Genomic DNA, 19,929 nt, shown 5'->3' on the forward strand with positions numbered 1-19,929 from the left:
GTGGTGAATTGGCTGATTCTGACAAGCTACTTAATTGCTGAGTCTTCTGTGAGAAAAAAAATGAGAGCACGCAGTGGAACATTTCTACTATGGAAGGGAGATTTGCCCTGATCTTCCAATCCAAACTACCTGTTTCAGTACAAATTCAAGATGAAATGTCCACATTCTCTAAAGCACTAACCCCAAATTATCTTTGTAATCTTCATTTCAGACACCTGAGATGTTGAACTGGACGGCCAGAAATAAAAATTATTTACAAGAATTTTCTTATGAGTAACAAGTACAGCTGAGGGTTATGTGGGGGGTGAAAACAGAAAGTAGCCATTTTCACATCCATTGAAATGTTCCTGTAGCACTGAGATAGCAGTTGTGACTTACAGACAGGAATCTAACACAGATAATAAGCCTTTGGAGAGATCCTCAGGCTGGCCAACCCTGTTCACATGCACACCTAAGTTACAGTGTAACTATTTTCCTAGAAATATAACTCTGTGGCTGGTGGTGTAGGCTCCAAAGGAAATCCAGTTTCCGATGGAGTGGGGAAAAATAGCCTTCTTTTATGTCTACTTTTCCATGAAAAAAGAGAAAGGAAAACATTTAACAGAGATCTGCTTGAGCCAAAATTTTGTATTACACAGCATTTTATACACACACACACACACACGTATATATATATAAATTTATATATATAAGATTTTACCCACCTATTTGACAGAGAGAGAGTGAGAGAGAGCACAAGCAGGGGGAGCGGCAGAGGAGAGGAAAGCAGGCTCCCCGCTGAGCAATGGGATTTAAGAGGAGTTTAGATTTTTATTTTCAAAAGGTCATTACGTGAGGCCATCATACTGCTACATCGGACATGCTATCCTGTCAGGGCCACAGGAGCACTAAAACACACTTGCACATCAATGACCATGCTGTCCCAGGTGGTACTTCCTGCCATGGCTAGAGTGGCCCCCCCTCTGAAGAATGCAGCACTTCTAGGTCCAGGGGCATTGTCGGTAACAAGGATCACAGAGGGCAGCCATGTCTTAACCCTGAACCACTTCCTGAATATGGAGGACAAATTTGTCATGGGCTTATCCCTGAGGAATTCTTCCAGTTCCCTTATCCTAAAACATGTCGAAGGCCTTATCTTGAATTTTCTATCCAAAGAAATACATGTGATTGCCCTAGAGAACTTCTCTACCATATTGGCACCTCATCTATATAATTAGAAAATATGGTACTGCACACCCTAAACGAATAAACTTAATGAGTAAAACAATGCCCAACTAGAAGAGGTGAAGCAGGCTCCCATCAAACACGTCCGGGATGGGACTATTCAGAGAAGTCAGAGCAGGTACTGGCTCAGAAGTGTCATTATCTTTTTGATGTCCAGAGGAATAATGCTGCCATGGCCTTGGTGACTGCTTACTGGGAATGGCTATATAAAGTATACAAGGAGGTAAAAAATCGCCTGTGCAGAATATGATGCATCAGATGGAAAAAGACTCGATGATAAACTGGGTGGAGAAATATACTATGCAGAGCATGATTGTCCAGAAGCAAAGGAGGTAACTGCCAAGTGCATTTTTGTTTTTTGAGAGAGAGAGCACATGCAAGTGGTGGGTAGGGTGGGGTAAGGCAGAGGGAGAGAATCTTTTTTTTTTTTTTAAATTTTTAAAAGATTTTTTATTTATTTGACAGAAAGAGAGAGAGGGAGCAAGTGAGCACAAGCAGGGGGAGTGGCAGGCAGAGGGAGAGGGAGAAGCAGGCTCCCTGCCGAGCAGGGAACCCGATGCGGGGCTTGATCCCAGGACCCTGAGATCATGACCTGAGTCGAAGGCAGGCACTTAACCGACTGAGCCACCTAGGCGCCCCAGAGAGAGAGAATCTTAAGCAGGCTCCATGTCCAGCATAGAGCCTGATGTGAGGATCGATCCCACGACCCCAAGATCATGACCTGAGCTGAAACCAAGAGTTGGGACACTCAACAGACTGAGCTACCCAGGCACCCCACCGAGTGCATTTTAGATCTGAAGCGCTTGCAAAAAAGCTCAAACACCATCAATTTGTACATTTACTAAATGGAAACTAGTCTATGTGATAAAGTCTTTTTGTCTACTGTTATGGACTGAAGTCGGATTTTATCTGGGGGTCATAGTCATAGGGACGTTCCCGCCTTTTTGCAGGCTTTTGCTCTAGGAACTCCATAGAGTTCCCACCTTTTTGCAGGCTCTCACAGAGAGGATCAGGGAGAATCCAGATAAAGTTCCTACCACAGTTCTGGCTGGTGGAGAGGAACAGCAACCACTGTAAAATCTGCCCAGACCGTTCTCCCTTGGAAAACAAAAGCCTTCATCTGTAAGTGGCCCCACCTGAGGACACTAGTGGAATGCTACTGCAGATGGGGGGGAAGGGCTTCCTTTCACAGAGGGAAGGACTTTAAGGTTAAAGACTGAGCCAGTGGATACTAAAAGATGGGAACAGAGGAGTAGGAGCAGGTATTCTTCTGACTGCCCAATACTGTGCACTCCAAAGACTGAGATTTAATAAGAATGTTATAGAGTGCTTCCCCTCATCCACAACCCACCAGCATGCAAACAAACCTCCAGTAATAACAGTGGAGTACAAGTGAGAGACCTGCAAAAGAGACAGACTCTCCCTGGGGAACAGCACAAAGGAAAGACCTGAAGCCAAAAAAAGGAGACAAAAACAAAGTTGCTAGTGTAAATTGAAGTCTATGGTGCTCATAGTAATAGCATACCTCATCAATGGTAACCATGGCAACAACAAACTTGAAATGTAGTCCAACTCCTGGCTAGATTAACACAAATCTCCACACTAAAGGCCTACTTATCTCAGTTTCTATTGCCCTGTACAACAAGCCTGGGTTTCAACAACAACAGCAACAACAAAGACATGTCAAAAGATAAGCAATAAACACAGTCTAAAAGATAAATCAATCTTTACAACAAGACTCAGATATGACAGAGATTTTGGAACTACCAGAGAGGGAATTTTAATTTTTAAATAACTTATAATAACATTAAAGGCTCTAATGGGCAAGGTAGTCATCATTCAAGATCAGATATGTAATTTTAACAGCGATATGGAAACTATAATAGAGTCAAATGAAAATGCTAAAAAATAAAAAAACATAATAACAAATGAAAAGAGCCTTCAAACGGCTCATCACTAGACTTGACAGAGACAAGGAAAGAATCAGGTAACTTGAAGTTGAATTAGCAGAAATTATACAAACTGAAAGGCAAAGAGAAAAAAGAATGAAAAACATAACAGAGCATCCAAGAGCTGTGGGATAGTATTAAACAGTGTAATGCAAGCATTGCAACTGGAATCCCAGGAGGAGAAGAAAAAGAATGGGACAGGTGAAATATTTGAAGAAATAATGGGTAAACATATTCCAAAATTACTGACAAATACAAAGCCACATATCTAAGAAACTTAGAGACCACCAAGCAGGGGAAAAAACAAAGAAATCACATTTGGGCATATCATATTCAAACTGCTGAAAACCAAAGACAGAAAAAAATCTTGAAGGCAGCTGGGGGAAAAGAACCTACCTTACCTTCTGTTATAGACTGAATGTTTATAACCCCCTCTGGATTCATATGTTGAAGTCCTAACAATCAGCGTGCCTATTTTTGGACATGGGGCCTCTAAGGAAGTAATTGAGGTAAAATAGGTCCTAAAGGTGAAATTAGTATCCTTTTAACTCACCAGAGAGCTCATGTACTCCCTTTCTCACTAGCAAAGGTCACAGGAGGACACAGTGAGAAGGTGGGCATCTATAAGCCAGGATTAGAGCCTTTACCAGAAACCAACCATGATGGCACCCTGATCTCAGATGTCCAGTCTACAGAACTGGCAACCCAAGTAAGACACCTACAATAAAGGAACAAAGATAAGAATTACAGCAAACTTGGGCGCCTGGGTGGCTCAGTTGGTTGAGCGACTGCCTTCGGCTCAGGTCATGATCCTGGAGTCCCTGGATCGAGTCCCACATCGGGCTCCCTGCTCGGCGTGGAGTCTGCTTCTCCCTCTGACCCTCCCCCCTCTCATGTGCTGTCTCTCTCATTCTCTCTCTCTCAAATAAATAAATAAAATCTTCAAAAAAAAAAAAAAAAAAGAATTACAGCAAACTTGTCAGAAACCAGGTAAGCAAGAAGACAACAGAATGACATAGGTAAAGTGTTGAAAGAAAACTATCAACCCAGAATTCTATATCCAGTGAAAATACCTTCCAAAGTGAAGGAGAGGGGCACCTGGGTGGCTCATTTGGTTAAGTCGGTTCTCTTTCTCCCTCTCTCCCTGCCCTGCTCATGTGCTCTTAAAAAAAAAAAAAGTGAAGGAGAAACAAAACCTTTCTCAGACAAATGAAAACTAAGAGAACTCACTACCAGCAGACCTATCCTACAGGAAATGTTAAAGGCAGTTTTTCAGGCAGAGGGACTATGATATAGGTTACAATCTTAGATCTACACAAAGAAATAAAGAGCACCAGAAATGAAAGAAATGAAAAACTATAATCTTCAGTTTTTTTTTTTTTTTTTTTAAGATTTATTTATTTATTTGAGGGAGAGAGAGAATCTTAAGCAGGCTCCACATCCAGCATGGAGCCCAACACAGGGCTCAATCTCATGACTCTGAGATCATGACCTGAGCCGAAATCAAGAGCTGGATGCTTAACTGAATGAGCCACCCAGGTGCCTCCAGCTTATTTTTAGTCACACTAAAACACAATTGTTTAAAGCAATAAAAGTAACAAGGTATTGGGTATTTATATTATATATAAAAGTAAAATACAGGACATATATGACAGTAAAGATGAGAGAATGTAACTTCCCCCTGAGATCTGGAACAAGGCAAGGATGTCTTCTCTCACTACTCCTATTCAACCTTGCACTGGAATTCCTAGCTAGTTCAATAAGGCAAGAAAAATAAAAGGCATATAGATCAGAAAGGAAGAAATAAAACTGCCTTTATTGGCAGAGAACTTGTAGAAAATTCCAAAGAATCTACAAAAAAATGCCTAGAACTAATAAGTGAGTTTAGCAAGGTTGCAGGATACAAGGTTAACATACAAAAAATGGACTGTGTTCTATATACCAGCAATGAAAAAACTGAATTTGAAATTTAAAAAAAGCATCATTTATCATAGCACCAAAAAAGATGTAGGTATAAATCTAACAAAACATATACAAGATATGTGAAGAGCTATAAAACACTCATAAAACAAAGATCTAAATAAATGGGGAGATATACCATGCTCATAGATTAAAGAAACAATGTTGTTAACAAAGTTGTTAATTCTCCAATTTGATCTGTAGATTCAATATGATCCCAATTAAAATCTAAGCAAGTTTTTTTTTTTGTACACATTGACAAGATTAGTCTAAAACTTATATAAAAAGGCAAAGAAAACAGAATAGCCAAATCATTCTGAAAAAGAATAAAGTAGAAGGATTCACATTTCCCAATTTCAAGATTTACTATAAAGGTACAGCAATCAAAGGCAGGTGGTAGTGGCTAAGGAATATACATAAAGAATAAAAGAACAGAAAAGAGATCCAGAAACAGATCCACACAAATACAGTCAACTCATTTTTGACAAAGGTATAAAGCATTTCAATGGAGAAAAGATAGCCTTTTCAACAAATGATACTGAAACAACTGAACGTCTATATGCAAAAGAAATAAACTTATTACAAATGATGCAAGGAGGTGGGAAAAAATAGAAGCTGACCTAGAAAACCAAATTTTAATTGAAAACTATAAGGTTAAAAGCAAAAGAAACTGTATAAATACTGTACTCCAGTTGGTAAATTTTTTCATGGGGGTACAGTTCTGAACTTGCTTTACATGTATACGGGAGCTGAACAACTTAGGTAAGTGGATGGTGAATTGTGGGAACCAGATCTTACACTGTCAAATAGGGAATTTACAGATAAGCAAGAAGGGAAGGGAAAAATAAATCATCTGACGCGGGATTAGAGCCCGAGATATTAGTATGAACTTATGTTCATACTAATGTTTACTCAGATGGATAGATACAGAAATAATTATGGATAGGTGTGTACATGGTTTAGTATACATACGTATATTACTTAGCTCTCTCTGCCGAGGTGCTAAAATTAATGACATCCCAGAAGCAATGAGTACCCTCACTGCCCAGATCTCGCTTTCCAAATACCATTTAGAACCAGGGCACCTTGGTTAGGGTAGTGAAAATACAAGAACAGTGTTGGAAAGTAAAATACCCCAAAACCAAAAAAGGATGAAGGCATGTCAGAGGGACACAGGAGCCAACATTAAAGAGCAACCCATAGCTAAAGTGGGAACAATCTGAGCCACAAAATAAATAATATTTTTTAGAACTCAGAGTATAAAATAAATATTCATGAATCCATGCTGATGTAAATGATTAAATCTTCCTCACAGAAGAATCCCAAATAATATGTGTAGATACTCGTCCCTCCAGGAGACAGAGCTTAATTTCCACTCCTCCCTACCCTGGGAGTGGACCAGACTGAAACACCTCCAAAGAACAGAGTATGAAAAGGGAAAAACAGTAACTTCACAGTGGAGAAACGTGTCAAAACGCTGCCTTACACAAGTCATCAAAGTATCACCAGAGATAAGTCATCTTTTTATTTATTTTTTATTTTATTTTATTATGTTATGTTAGTCACCATACAAGTCATCTGAATTTAATGTAGCCCCTGCTGTGATGAGATTAGGAGGGCCTTTCATCTAGGTAGCATTCTTAAAACAAAGACCATAACCCCAGAAGAATTTAAGAAAACCTCAGACCAACACAAACTGAGGAACATTCTACAAAATACCTTATAGGTACTCCTCAAAATTGCCAAGGCTATAAAAAAACAAGGAAAGATTAAGCGCTATGGTTTGAATGTGTGTTGTCGTTCCCCACCCCCTGCCACCCCCCCCAGCCAAATTCATATGTTGAAATCCTAATGCCTGTGTGATAGTGTTAGGAAGTGGGGCCTTTGGGAGGTGATTAGGTCATGAGGGTGGAGCCCTCATGAATGGGATGTGCTGTCATAAAAGAGACCCTATGAAGCTCCCTAGCTCCTTCCACCATGAGAAGACACAGTGAGAAGTCAGAAAAACGGAAAAACTGGTGAAATCTGAATAGTCTGGTCTTAATGTACTAATGTTGGTTTCTTCGTTTTGACAAATGCACCATGGTAATGTAAGGTGATAATATTAAGGAGAAACTTAAACTGAGTGATGGGTATACGAAAACTCCCAGTACTACCTTTGCAACTTCTTTATAAACCTAAGTAAACCAAAACAAAAAGTTGATTTTTAAAAAAATAATGAGTATTAAGGAAGGCACTTGTGATGAGCACTAGGTACCGTATGTAAGTGATGAATCACTAAATTCTGCACTTGAAACTAATTATTACACTGTATGTTAGCTGGAATTTACATAAAAACTTGAAAAAAAAGAAAAAATTTACCTTAAACATATAAATAAAAGGTTTTGGAGAATTCTGAATGGTAAGTGAAAATACTGACAAGAGACTCTTAAACGCAAAAAAAGCAGATTAAAAATTATATACACCTCCCCCCCTGCAAATTATCAGTCTATTAAGAGATGCTTAGAGAAAAAGAAGTAAATATACTAAGATATTTAGTTACCTCTTACTGCTGAGCTCATATTTTTCCATTTTTTTTGTAGTTCTCAAATGTTCCATAATGAATATAAGATGTATTGACTTAAGTATTTTTAATTTTACATCAGAGTATTTAAGTTATGGAATATCAATGAGAAGAGTAAACATCATTCAAGGACTTTATCTGCTCTTCTGGGGAAGGGGTTAGTACGTTTTTGGTTGTATGCAGGATAGTTGAATCATGTTAAGCAGAATTATGATCTTGTCTTTATTTGGAGATTAAGTATGGTTTAAGGAGATGTGTATTGGTGCCAAGTTGATAAGGGGTAGACTTGTGATGGTTAATTTTATGTGCCAACTTGAATGTGCCACACGGTGCCTGGATTTATGGGTGTATCTGTGAATGTGTTTTGGGAGGAGATTAGCATTTGAATTCATGGAGTCTGTGGGACTGCCCTCCCAAATGTGGGTGGCCATCATCCAATTCCTTGAGAGCTAACTAGGACCAAAAAAACCCCCCCAAAAACCCAAAAACCGGAAGGAAGAATCTGCCCCCTTTTCCTTTCTGCCTGCCTGCTTGAGCTGGGCCATCGGTCTTCTCCTGCCCTTGAACTAGAGTTTTAGCATCCATTCAGATGAGGACGGGAATTACATTGCTGGCTTTCCTGGGTCTCCGGGCTTGCAGATGGCAGACTGTGGGACTTTTCAGCCTATATTATCATATGAGCCAATTCCTTGTAATAAATCTCTTCCTACACATACAACTTATTGCTTCTGTTTCTCTGTAGAATCCTAATACAATTTCCAATTCAAATCTCTTTTCTATGAAAATGTCTCTACTATCCCCTCCATCTTTATAGGTCTTGCCTTCCATGGCTCTCTTGATCTCCTTTGGTCTTTTTTTTTTTTTTTTAAGTAGGCTCCAAGCCCAGCATGGAGCTGGGTTTGAACTCATGACCTGAGATCAAGACCTGAGCTGAGATCAAGAACTGGACGCTTAACTGACTGAACCACCCAGGCGCCCCTTCTTCGTTCTTTGGGGCACAAGACAACATATGTTGTACTATATTGTCTAACAGGTGTGCATATTTAGGCCTTATCTTTCTAACTAGAATGTAATAATCTTGAAAGTAAGAGTTTTCTCTCTTATCTCTTGGGTGTTCTTTTCTTCCATTTGTTACTTTATTTGTTCATTCACTTACTCACTCATTCAACACGCTTGCTGAGTTCCTATTATATGTCAGGGACACTGCTCACCAATACAACAGTGAGCAACACCAGACTGCTCCCTTTATTCTCAAGGAGATTCCAGTTTAGTTGGGAGATGCTGAAATCAATAAGACAACCACAAAACATATGCATAATTATAAGCCCTGGTAATGCTTTGAAGGAAATATATTTCAGAATCCACAAAGGGGAACATAACCTAACCTTGGGTGAAGAAGAGAGTGTACAAGGCAAGAAAGGGTCATCTGGGTTTGAGCTACGATCTGAAGAATGCGCAGGTTTTCACTAAGGTGGGTGAAAGGGTGGAGGTGCGAGAAGAGTGCTCTGGAGGGAAGTTCGGGAATGGAGAAGGTGCACAGGGCCACGGTACTGCACACAATAGGCTTTAAGTAGGTGACCGACCAAACAGACTCTACGAACCATTTTCTGCAGTCTCTTCTCTTCTCGTTTTTTCTTAAGCTGAGCCTCCTTTTCTTCTGCTTCCCTCTTCTGACGCTCCTCCTCTTGGGCCTTTAACTGGGCCTGGTCAAGATGAAAGTCAGTAAAAAATAAGAACACTATGTTTGTATGGAAGTAAGATTTTTTATGTTGAGGAAAGTCAAGTATCTACCAAGAGTGCCTGTCCTGTCTCTGAAAGAAGCCCATACTTCCTGATAAAAGTAGAAAATCGAACCAACAGGTGGTCAGTTGTGTAACTTAAGTTTCTCCGAAAGAATCCTCTTCTACTTGGGAAGGTGATACTGAGCAAGAAAGGAACATTAATTTTTCATCAAATAATGATTCCTTTTTAGTTATTTTTACCTGTGAAATACTAAGTCCAAACTCCACATAGCGTAGGAAAAATTTTTTCTTTCGTTTCACACACAAAAAACCCCCAAACTGTTGGAACTGTTTATTTTTTCTTAGTAGATATAAAATTTGTTTTTGACAGTCTAGGTCAAAACTGTGCAAGAACTACTCACCTTTGCAACTTACCAGGCTGGATATCTAAATCTAAATGTGTAAATCTTCCTCATTGCTGGCTCCCATCAATTTTTTAACATTTCCGTCTTGCTATACTAATGGTGTTACTGTTTTCTCCCTTTCTTTTCCTAAAATTTCCACAGAGTTCAGGCCAGTGGATAAAAAGCTATTTCTGAAGTTGATCTAGCTCGATTGTCTCAAGACACTTAAGCTAGACTTCTTTTTTTTTTTAGGGGGGGGCGGAGACGCTGAGTGCGGGGGGGTGGGGGGAGAGAGAGAGAGAGAGAGAGAGAGAGAGAAAATCTTAAGCAGGCTCCATGCCCAGCATGGAGCCTGATGCGGGGCTCGCGATCTCATGACCCTGAGATCATGACCTGAGCCAAAATCAAGAGTTGGATGCTTAACCAACTGAACCACCCATGAACCCCTAGGCTTCATTTCTTTTAATAAAGACCTATATAAATCCTTTTTCTTGCCTCAGATTTCATTCTTGATTTACCAATTTCTCCTCTTCTTGTTTCTTCTTCCTCTCTGCCAAGATCCGCCTACGTTCAGCTCGCTGAACTGCTCTCTCTTCCATGGCTAGAAAATAGTAACAGAGTTCCAATATAAAAAATATAAGGAACACAGCAAGAGAAATGTCTCCACATTTTATAGCAAAATTTTGTGTTATTGTTAGGGTTTTCTTGCAAGTTGAGTGTTTACAATTTCAGAAATGTTTGTTTATAAATACATAAATATAAAATTTATATTTTAAAAATATAAGTTGTAGTTGTATTTATAAATATATAAGTATATATATGTTATTTATATACCCCCTACAGGTTAAAGACCTACAATCCTATCCTCAGCAATGATAAACAATTGGCAAATTGTTTTTACTTTTCTATTAGAATAACTGTTTACTGGTTTAAATAAGATAATGTGCCTCGATGATACTTTTGTTACTGAAACCCAGAAACCAGAATTTTAATTTGATAATTCTTTAATGAATGGAGGAAACTTTCATTACATCTAACAAATACTTTGACAATACAGTCAGTCTTCAAATCCCATTGAGTCTGTTTTTCCTAAGTCATTATACATATGTCTGTGTATGTAACAACAACAACAACAACAAACTAAAGTTTAGGGTCACGATGAATACATTAAAATCTAGTTTTAAGGCCTGGATAGATATCCAGATGGGCAGGAAATGGAATTGTACTAGGCATTTGGAGAACTGGCATCTGAATGAATTCAAGTGTCAGACTCCTGTTCTTGACAGTCTATTAAATATCGATCCAAAAGAAGCAAATGTGCAAGATGGTCTGAAAATACGACTCTGTCATCAGTCGGGGCTTTTACAGGAAGAGGGGAATGGGTGGGAGGAGTATCAAGTTCTGCTCACCTAAGTCAGCCAATAATTACTTTTGCTTCCTTGTGCCATGTTATAGAGAAGAAAATTTAAGTCCAAGTTTCAAGAACTAATAAACAAAAAACTCACCAGGCTATTTCTTACAGATATTAAGTGTTTGCGTTGCTGAAAAAAGAAGAGAGGGGGTGCCACAGATGGCGGCAGTGAGCTGTCCTGGAAGAGGCAGAAATAGACTAAAGGATTAAAGTGAGAGCCCTGGCTCAGTCGTTAAGCGTCTGCTTCGGCTCAGGTCATGATCCCAGGGTGCTGGGATCGAGCCCCGCATCAGGCTCCCCGCTCTGCGGGAGGCCTGCTTCTCCCTCTCCCACTCCCCCTGCTTGTGTTCCCTCTCTCGCTGTGTCTCTCTCTGTCAAATAAATAAATAAAATCTTTCAAAAAAATAAATAAAGTGAGAGCCCTGAGAGGCAGAGTCTGCAGTAATAAGCGCGTTTCCCGTCTTTTCTAGAGTTAATCGTTAAAGACCACTTGAAAAGTAGCCTGGAGTTCTAAAATATGGTAACTCCTTGATCAAACAATAATTAAAAAAAAATAACCACACTGAACTGGGCATTTCCTGATCATCCTCAGTGGTAGGCAAAGATGGCATAAACTGCTGTCCTGGCAGAGAGTCGACGCAAAGACTGCTAATTTCTTCATTAGGAATCGACTTTGGGCATAACGTGCTTCAGATGACATCACTTCTTCTAAGGGCAGCAATTTTGCCAAAGGTGAAAAATCAGACTTATAACCACAATATAATTGCCAACGTGCCTACCTCCATACACAAATATATGCACAGTGCATGACTACGTATACAGTAAAAACAATTAGTAGATTCACTAGGTGGCGAATGCTTTTCTTCTCATAGTATTGTTTGGTTTAAATAGTGATTTTTTTTTTCTTGAAGATTTTATTTATTTATTTGACAGACAGAGAGACAGACAGAGAGGGAACACAGCAGGGGAGTGGGAGGGGGAGAAGCAGGCTTCCCGCCAAGCAGGGAGCCCGATTCAGGGCTCGATCCCAGGACCCCGGGATCATGACCTGAGCCGAAGGCAGATGCTTAATGACTGAGTCACCCAGGTGCCCCTAAATAATGATTTCTACATGCATCAAAAATGTTATTAAATTAAAATGTCTGGTTTGTAGATTTCATTACTAAAAGCCTATCATCAAGGTACAACTCATAAAATGATGTGGATTGCTATAAATGGATCAATAATTTAAGGTTAACAAAGTATAATGATAGGTGATCTTTATCAATGTTTGTCCTTAGCAGCTACTCAAGAGTTTTCTCATTTGTGTAACTGTCCCATTTTTTTTCATAATCCAAACCAATCCAAAATGATATACCTTTCAGCCATTTTTTTTTTTTTTTTTGGTATTCTTTGGGAAGGCCAAAAAGTTTGGCAGAAGGAGCAGGAAAAAATGCATGGAACTCTCTGGTGCATTGCACTCCTCACATGTCCAGCCATCTTTGACCAGGTTCTGCCAAGTCTCAAAACCTGAGTTTCCTGGATTCAGTCCTGGCATATTCTATTTCAGAAAGGAAGATAACCACCACCAGACCACCACCAAGACCTCCCTGCCTTTAAGTATGGGGTGGGATGCCATCAGCTGCCTTGGGTTCCTTCTGGGTCCAGAGAGAGAATTTGGGGAGGCACTTCCTCTACCATCAGTCTCAGGGGAAGCAACAGGTGAACTGGGGGTTAAAAAAAAAAAAAAAGGAAAAGAATTCAGACCAACAACCAGCTCTGTTCAAAGCTCTTGAACCTGAGAAACTCAAAGCATTTCACACATTTTAATTAATCTTTACTCTCTAAGATAACTATATATTAAACCCACTCGATATACTGGTGTAATGAGGCATAGAAAGGCTGAGTGACTGGCCGGAGTCTGCAATGAGTCAGGTGCTCTGACTCCCATACCAGTGCTTCAGATCAATGCGTATCTATCACCCACTTCTTATCCTTATCACATGTATTGAGTATGTCTCAAACACATCTGAAAGCATCGTAAGTGGCTTCTGAGAAATTTGGACTCTTATTCTAGCCTCAAAAATGTTTACTTTTATCCAAAACAACTACAGATTTAAGCTAGGTAATTAGCCAGCCCAGAGGCTGCTCCATTTGTACCTGACCTTGTACAACCCGGCTTCTCAGAACTAAACATAATCAGAAACCCAGAAATTGAGGTAGAGCATGTAAGCATTGTTCTCTTTTACTGGGATAGTAACAGAGCTCCTCAGACAAAGGCAGCACAACACAAATGCTAACTGTATAATTCACAGGTAACTGGTTGCCTCAAATACTGTTAGTACCTGTCACGGACCAATCACAATGTAGGGGGGCTTCTTTGCTTTGAAAGTATACAATAAAAGAAAGGGAGAGATCATGGAGTCTGGAAGCTGGGCAAAAGAGGTTCAGGGGCCTCTCTACCACAAGGTGAAAAAACCCAAATCATGAGTCCAAAGCATGTTCTGATATAATGGACATACTTTGGAAGCACATGGCACGTTCTCTTGGGTTCTTTTCCTCTGGGATTTGATAGCAGGCAGCTCTGGGCATCTGTGACTGCTGCAGCCCGCTCTGCGGCCCACCGAGCCTCTGCCAGCCGCTGGCTTTGCTTCAGCTCCAGAATTGTTTTCTGCTGTTCCTGAAGTTTCTTCTTTTGCTTTTCAATCAACTGTTGCTGGAAGACATGGCGGTTGTGGAAATGACCCATGCAAATGGATTCTGTTTTCTGGCTGGTGGTTCTGAGCTTCTTGCTGCTTCTAGGCTGTTGGGAGGGCTCGACATCCCTGGTCGTGTGCTGCTTATTGTCGGATGTGTTCAGAGGGACATGCTGGAGGGGAACCTGCAAGTTGCTCTTTGTTGGTCTTCCTAGGTGGAGGCTGGGCATGCAATCATGGCTCCCTGAGGGAGACTTTTCCCGCAGAGGCGGCCCGGCAGTCACCTGAGAGAGAAGGAGCATGTTACAGCTCAGCTGTTTAAAGGACTGTGCAATAAGAAAACCGTGCTCTTAGAAATGTCTGATTTGGATAGTTGGTTTGTGAATGAGGCCGGATTACTCCAGGTACATACTACAGGAATTTTAATCTGCATGAATTAACTCTGAATTTTGTAGTGAAGAATATATTCTCCCTCAAGAATGTTCGAAACTAACAAATACCTTTACAAATCAATAACAGCTCTGTTCTCTCAATGCCTTTCTTGCCACTAATAAATTAATCACAAGGTATGTATGTATGTAATTATGTATTCACTCTTTAATTCATTCATTCATTCATTCTCAGGATTAAAGCCTGGATTAAAGCTTACAGTCTCCAGACTATTGCCAGACTATTTGTGGGAAATATCTGTAAGCCCAGGATTACTGGGCAAATAACTGCATTACATAAGAATATTACCAATAATATTATATTTTAGCATATGGCTTAATAGTTTTCAAAGCTTTATCATGTAATGGATCTCATTTAACAGACTGAGGTATCATACTCAATTTTAAGTTCTATATAGAGGGGGGAAACAGAATTCTTAATCGGAAAAACTTTTCCTGGCCAAAATAATGCATAGTTAAAATGTCTCTTTTAGAATGGTTTGATTCTATGGCCTAAGGTCTAACCAGCTTTTGATTCTGCCATCTGCAGTGGTACAAGAAGAAAAATACTATGAAGTATTTGTATCTTAGAAGCTTCTCACTCTAAGGTACTCAAAAATATTTTTCATGATGATGGAAATATTTCCTATAGATTCAGCTGAAGTAAAAAATGTGATATATGACATGCTAAAGACTAAAAAATAACCTTCTATTTCAGAAATGTCAATGGACATTTATTCACGAGAACACCTGCTTAAGTAATTTAGCATCAAGCAGGGTATATGTTTTAGGCCCTTTTAAATTTTGTGATAATGGTACATTATTAACCCAGCAAGACTGTAAAAGCCTTGAGTATAGCAAAAAGATTTCTTTTGGATCATGGTAACTTTTCAAGGTGAAAATAAGAGAATGAAACAAAGCTTAATGGTGCAGATTGTACTTACTAGAACAGGACTGAACAGTCTGGCATAATTAGCGAAAAGTCATCTATTAGCTATCTGATAGTTTTGAAAATTTTCAAGGTATAATATGCATTTGTGGTACTTGAGTCCCCATGACTGTATAATTAGTGGGCATCTAACTAAAGATATATTTTATTTGTTCATGTTATACTCTACACTCTGGAAAAAATTAGGATTTATCTAATAACCTAGAGAGTCCATTACATCCTTTTATTTTCACTTGCTCTATTTTTTATAACATCCTTTCTTTATAAAATTCTCTTCAGAGTTAACTTCAGAGATTTAAAGGTTTTTATTTCTTGAGTCATATATATATACACACACATATATATACATTGTGTGTGTACATATACACACTATATACACATAGTAATTTTTCTGTTTTATGCAAGTAAAAAATACTTTGTTGACTTTTTAAAAATTTACAGATAATAACAGTGTAACTTTGTAAAGTAAAAGGTTCAGACAGCTATTTCTTAAGATAGAATACTCTGCTGTCTTAATGGAAACAAAACTACCTAACTGACATAAAGGCAGATAAATTGCCTAGAGGACATCAGTCCCCCTAAGGATCCTCATGATACCCCTTTGCTGAGAGGCTAGGCTTAAATTAAAACCAGTCTACCTGCTGGCAGTAATCAGGGTAAAAAGCAAGACTGGGGCCCCTCTGGTGCCCAATTTAATTTTACATGTCTGAGTTAAGTACCTAATAGCATATGTGGAGGGGTCTAGGATGAAGGTGAGGGGGTAGAGGATCTTCTCCAAAGGACTTTTCAAATATGACAAGTGCAATTATGAAAGCAAAAACTGATAGGATTCACTTTATAAAAACTTAACTCTGTATAGTACCAAAACACCAAAAATTACCCAAAAAGACAAATGAAAAAATGAAAAAAAATTTGCAAAATATATAGTAATAAAAACACCAATAGTTTTAAAAATATAAAGAGCTTCTATAAATAAGAAAAAGATATATAATCAAGTAGAAAAATGTATAAGGGCAGGAATAGACAAGGCACTAACTATCCATCTATATCCATTTTCACATACATATATATGTAAATGGCCATTATAAAAAATGTTTAACCTCACCAAAAAAATGCAAATGCTGAAGCAATAATAAGATGAAAATATCTTCCTATCAACTTAGCAACAATGAAAAATGTGTTAACCAGGCAGGAGAACAGGCATCTCTTTCGCACAACCTTTCCAGAAAGGCAATTTGCATTCTATTTTTAGGTATTTATTCTAAGTAAAGCATTTAAGTAAAAGTGTATGTGTGCAAAGATTTTGTTACAAGGATGATTACTGAAGCATTGTTTGCAATAGTGACAAACTGGAAACAACTTAAATGTCCAGCAATACAGAAAAATGTAAACAGATTCTAGCTTAGGGTTCATGATTGAATATCTGAGAGCCATTACAGAATGATGGCACAGAACAGCAGTCCTTAATCACAGGGTATTCATCAGGTTCACCTGTGAAACTTAAAAAAAAATAATACAGGTGCCCCACAACCAGAAATGCTGATTCTGCAGGTCTGATCTGTGGTTTACTGTCAGTTGGGCACTAATGTTGCAGCAGATTTAGTAACACAGAATATTCTCATGTTATATTGTGAAATTGCAAATTTTTTTTAGAAAGACAGAACAGTTATATTATTATTAAGAAAAAAAATGGCCTTACTTTCTCTGTATTATGTATTATGAAAAAGTAGATATCCTCAATAACTTGACTGAAGAAAATTTAAAAGCTAAATAAAATATTACAGAGAAAAATTTGCATATGCCTGAATAGAGAAAAGACTATATGGCTATTCAACATGTTACTTGTGGTTATCTCCAGATGACGGAATTAGAGGCTACTTTGCTTTTTCCTCTGTCATTTTCTCCTATCAAATTACCATAATTAACACACATGATTTTTCTTATTAGAAAAATAAAAACTTAAAAATTTCCCACACATATGTATGTATGTATGTGTGTATGAATGTATATCTATATGTATGTGTGATTGATATATATGTATATATATATCAAGCTCATTTATTTTTTATTTTTTATTTTTTTTAAAGATTTTATTTATTTATTTGACAGAGAGAGACACAGCGAGAGAGGGAACACAAGCAGGGGGAATGGGAGAGGGAGAAGCAGGCTTCCCGCGGAGCAAGGAGCCCGATGCGGGGCTCGATCCCAGGACCCTGGGATCATGACCTGAGCCGAAGGCAGACGCTTAACGACTGAGCCTCCCAGGCGCCCCTCAAGCTCATTTAGATAGGAAATGTCTGATGATCAAGTAAGAGGAGTTCAAGAGTTATAAACAATGCTTTATATAACTGTTCCTGAAGGAGTCTTTCACTTAGTTGTTTTAAATTCCCATCTCTATATTATGTCCCTACCAAGTCTCAAGTATACTGAAGTTTATATGTGATATATAAAATGCAGATTTGATTCAAGAAAATAAACACTGACTGAAAGGTAACCTTTGTGCACTGTACACAGCTCTCATCCTCTAGATAGTCCAGGCAAGGCAATCTGGACAGTGGCTAATATAACCCAGGCTGTACCCATGTGTGGAGCTCAAACGCCACTGCTTAATAAGCAGAAGCCCGAGCAAAGGAAAAACAGTGTACCTCTCCATTTCTTATAGGCGGATCCACCATAGCTGCTGCCTCCTCAAGTAGACTGATGCCTGATGACCCGTTTGTGCTAAGTTTCCCTAGCGATGCCGCCTCCAGCAGCTCATTCATTTTCTTCCTAGTTTCCTCCTTTGTTAGAGCCAGCTCCCTCTTCACGATCTCCGCACGGTGCCAACGCTGCCATTCTGTAAAGCGGTGTCGGAGGACTTGTTTCCGGTTATACTCAGTGGCCAGGTGTTGTTTTCTAAGCAACAAAGTATTTCCCGTTAAAAAGAAGAAGCCATTTACAGCTCGTTTGTTGATAATATAAATGAAACACAAGTCTAACGGAGTCCCAGAAATGTTCCATCTTCGATCCAGCATATCCTTCTATTTAAGCTAAATGGAATCGCTTTATCAAATTCCCGGGTGCAAAAGGTCTGCTTGTAGAGGCCGTTGGCACCTTAAGAGATTACCTCAGAAGAAAGAGTTCTATCATGTCACAGAGGCATATTACATTTTTTAAATTACCACAAAATAGTTTCTGAGAGTTTTTGGAGGGGAAGGAGCAAAAGAAATAGGCATATAAATAGCTACTTTTAAAAGGATGAATGCGTGAGGGAGATTTCAGCCATGCTTTCAAATCTAAGGAAGACAGAGGTTTGGGAGAAAGGGAATGGAACAAGATATAACAAGTGAACTGTCAGTAACGACTTAAGTATAAGACTTATAAAAAGTCAATATGAAACCATGAGGGTGGATCTTATGAAAGAAGGACTTGATCAAGGACAGGATCTCTAAAGAGAAGGATTCATTTATCAAACCCTTAAACTGAATGAATGAAGCACTGCTTTGTGAGGAGACTTGCTGAACACTGGAAACATATGAAAGACGTGTCAAAGACAAGGCACTTGCTCTCATGGAACTCATTCACACCCTCACAGTCCAGTAGAGGGTCTGGTTCATTCTCTTCGTAAGGAAGAGCTCCTTTTGATTCCTGGAAACTTCATGATGTTAGGCGACATCACCGAGTGGAGCTGGGAACCTCCTGCTTCATTCCCTTCCCAAAGGGGATCACCATTAGGAGACATTTTTGTGGAGGTCTCTGAATTCTATCTATAAGTGGATGATTACTGTCTCTGAAGAAGTAAGGTGTAGAGTTTGGAACTTATTATATTGCATCAGGGGTCAGTTTTGAGGTTTAAAATCTATTGTATAGACATCTATTTGATTTTATTTTGTAAAGGTGACTCAAATAAGTTCTCTATAATACTATTTGTATACTCATTTCTGTTAAACATCCCTTAATGCTTAACTCTCCTTATGGACTCTTTGGGGTTATATATAAAAAAAAAATCATAAAATTCTTAAGTCAATGCATCAGGAGAACATTTCTAGAGTTCTTAAATGCTTAAGTGACTTAAATCTTTTTTGACTGGCACCTACAGTAAGAAAAATGTTACACTGTGACACAATATGCAAGTTTAAGTGTGAAAATGTGTATGAAACAAAAGTACATATAATTGGAACGTAAGTTTCACCAAACAATATCTATCCTTACTACCAGAGGTGCATTCTGGATTTTCTGTTCCATTCCATTTCTTTGAAAAATACAGCTCATCTGGAGCCTGATTTCAGGACCCATTAATGGGTTAAAACCCTTAGTTTGAAAAAGACTACTCTAAAGTCACAGAATTTAACCTATGTCAGAGGAGTTGGATGAAACAACCAATTAGTGGGAGTAGAGTCAACTGAAATAGTGAAATTCGGACAAACACTAACAACAACTCTGCCAACAGTGTATTTCATTGTATTTAATTGCTTCCCTCTACTGTATTAATGATAATTAATACTTGATTAACTGAAGTTTTTGTAATAAAAGTACAATATAAGTGGCAATATAAATATTTATACATGGAATTTAATTTGATGGAAATAAATTATCTAATATGGGACTGAATAACCTCAAAACACAAACTTTAGAGGAGAGAAGGATAACAAACCAGGTAGCAACGC

General features: G+C 38.7%; 2 protein-coding genes and 1 pseudogene across 4 annotated transcripts in view; 2 read left to right on the top strand and 1 right to left on the bottom strand.

The window, feature by feature from the left end:
* Positions 1 to 19,929, top strand: part of ZDHHC23 (zDHHC palmitoyltransferase 23) — a 76,437-nt gene that overhangs the window by 42,674 nt on the left and 13,834 nt on the right. The window lies entirely within an intron of this gene.
* CCDC191 (coiled-coil domain containing 191) overlaps positions 1 to 19,929 on the bottom strand; it is a 97,255-nt gene that overhangs the window by 29,676 nt on the left and 47,650 nt on the right. For all 3 annotated transcript variants that reach the window (XR_013445275.1, XM_036107139.2, XM_078066261.1), the window contains 5 exons: positions 17,929 to 18,178; positions 13,733 to 14,190; positions 12,825 to 12,937; positions 10,339 to 10,421; positions 9,297 to 9,398 (listed from right to left, as the gene is read on the bottom strand). Coding sequence is in view for 2 of the 3 variants with exons in the window: in XM_036107139.2 (XP_035963032.2) it covers positions 9,297 to 9,398; positions 10,339 to 10,421; positions 12,825 to 12,937; positions 13,733 to 14,190; positions 17,929 to 18,178 (1,006 nt within the window). In the remaining variant the exon portion in view is untranslated. The remainder of the gene's footprint in view (positions 1 to 9,296; positions 9,399 to 10,338; positions 10,422 to 12,824; positions 12,938 to 13,732; positions 14,191 to 17,928; positions 18,179 to 19,929) is intronic.
* Positions 887 to 1,793, top strand: LOC118545114 (ATP synthase peripheral stalk subunit b, mitochondrial pseudogene; annotated as a pseudogene).

The sequence above is a fragment of the Halichoerus grypus genome, chromosome 1 (genome assembly GCF_964656455.1).
Source record: "Halichoerus grypus chromosome 1, mHalGry1.hap1.1, whole genome shotgun sequence".
NCBI classification, from domain to species: domain Eukaryota; kingdom Metazoa; phylum Chordata; class Mammalia; order Carnivora; family Phocidae; genus Halichoerus; species Halichoerus grypus.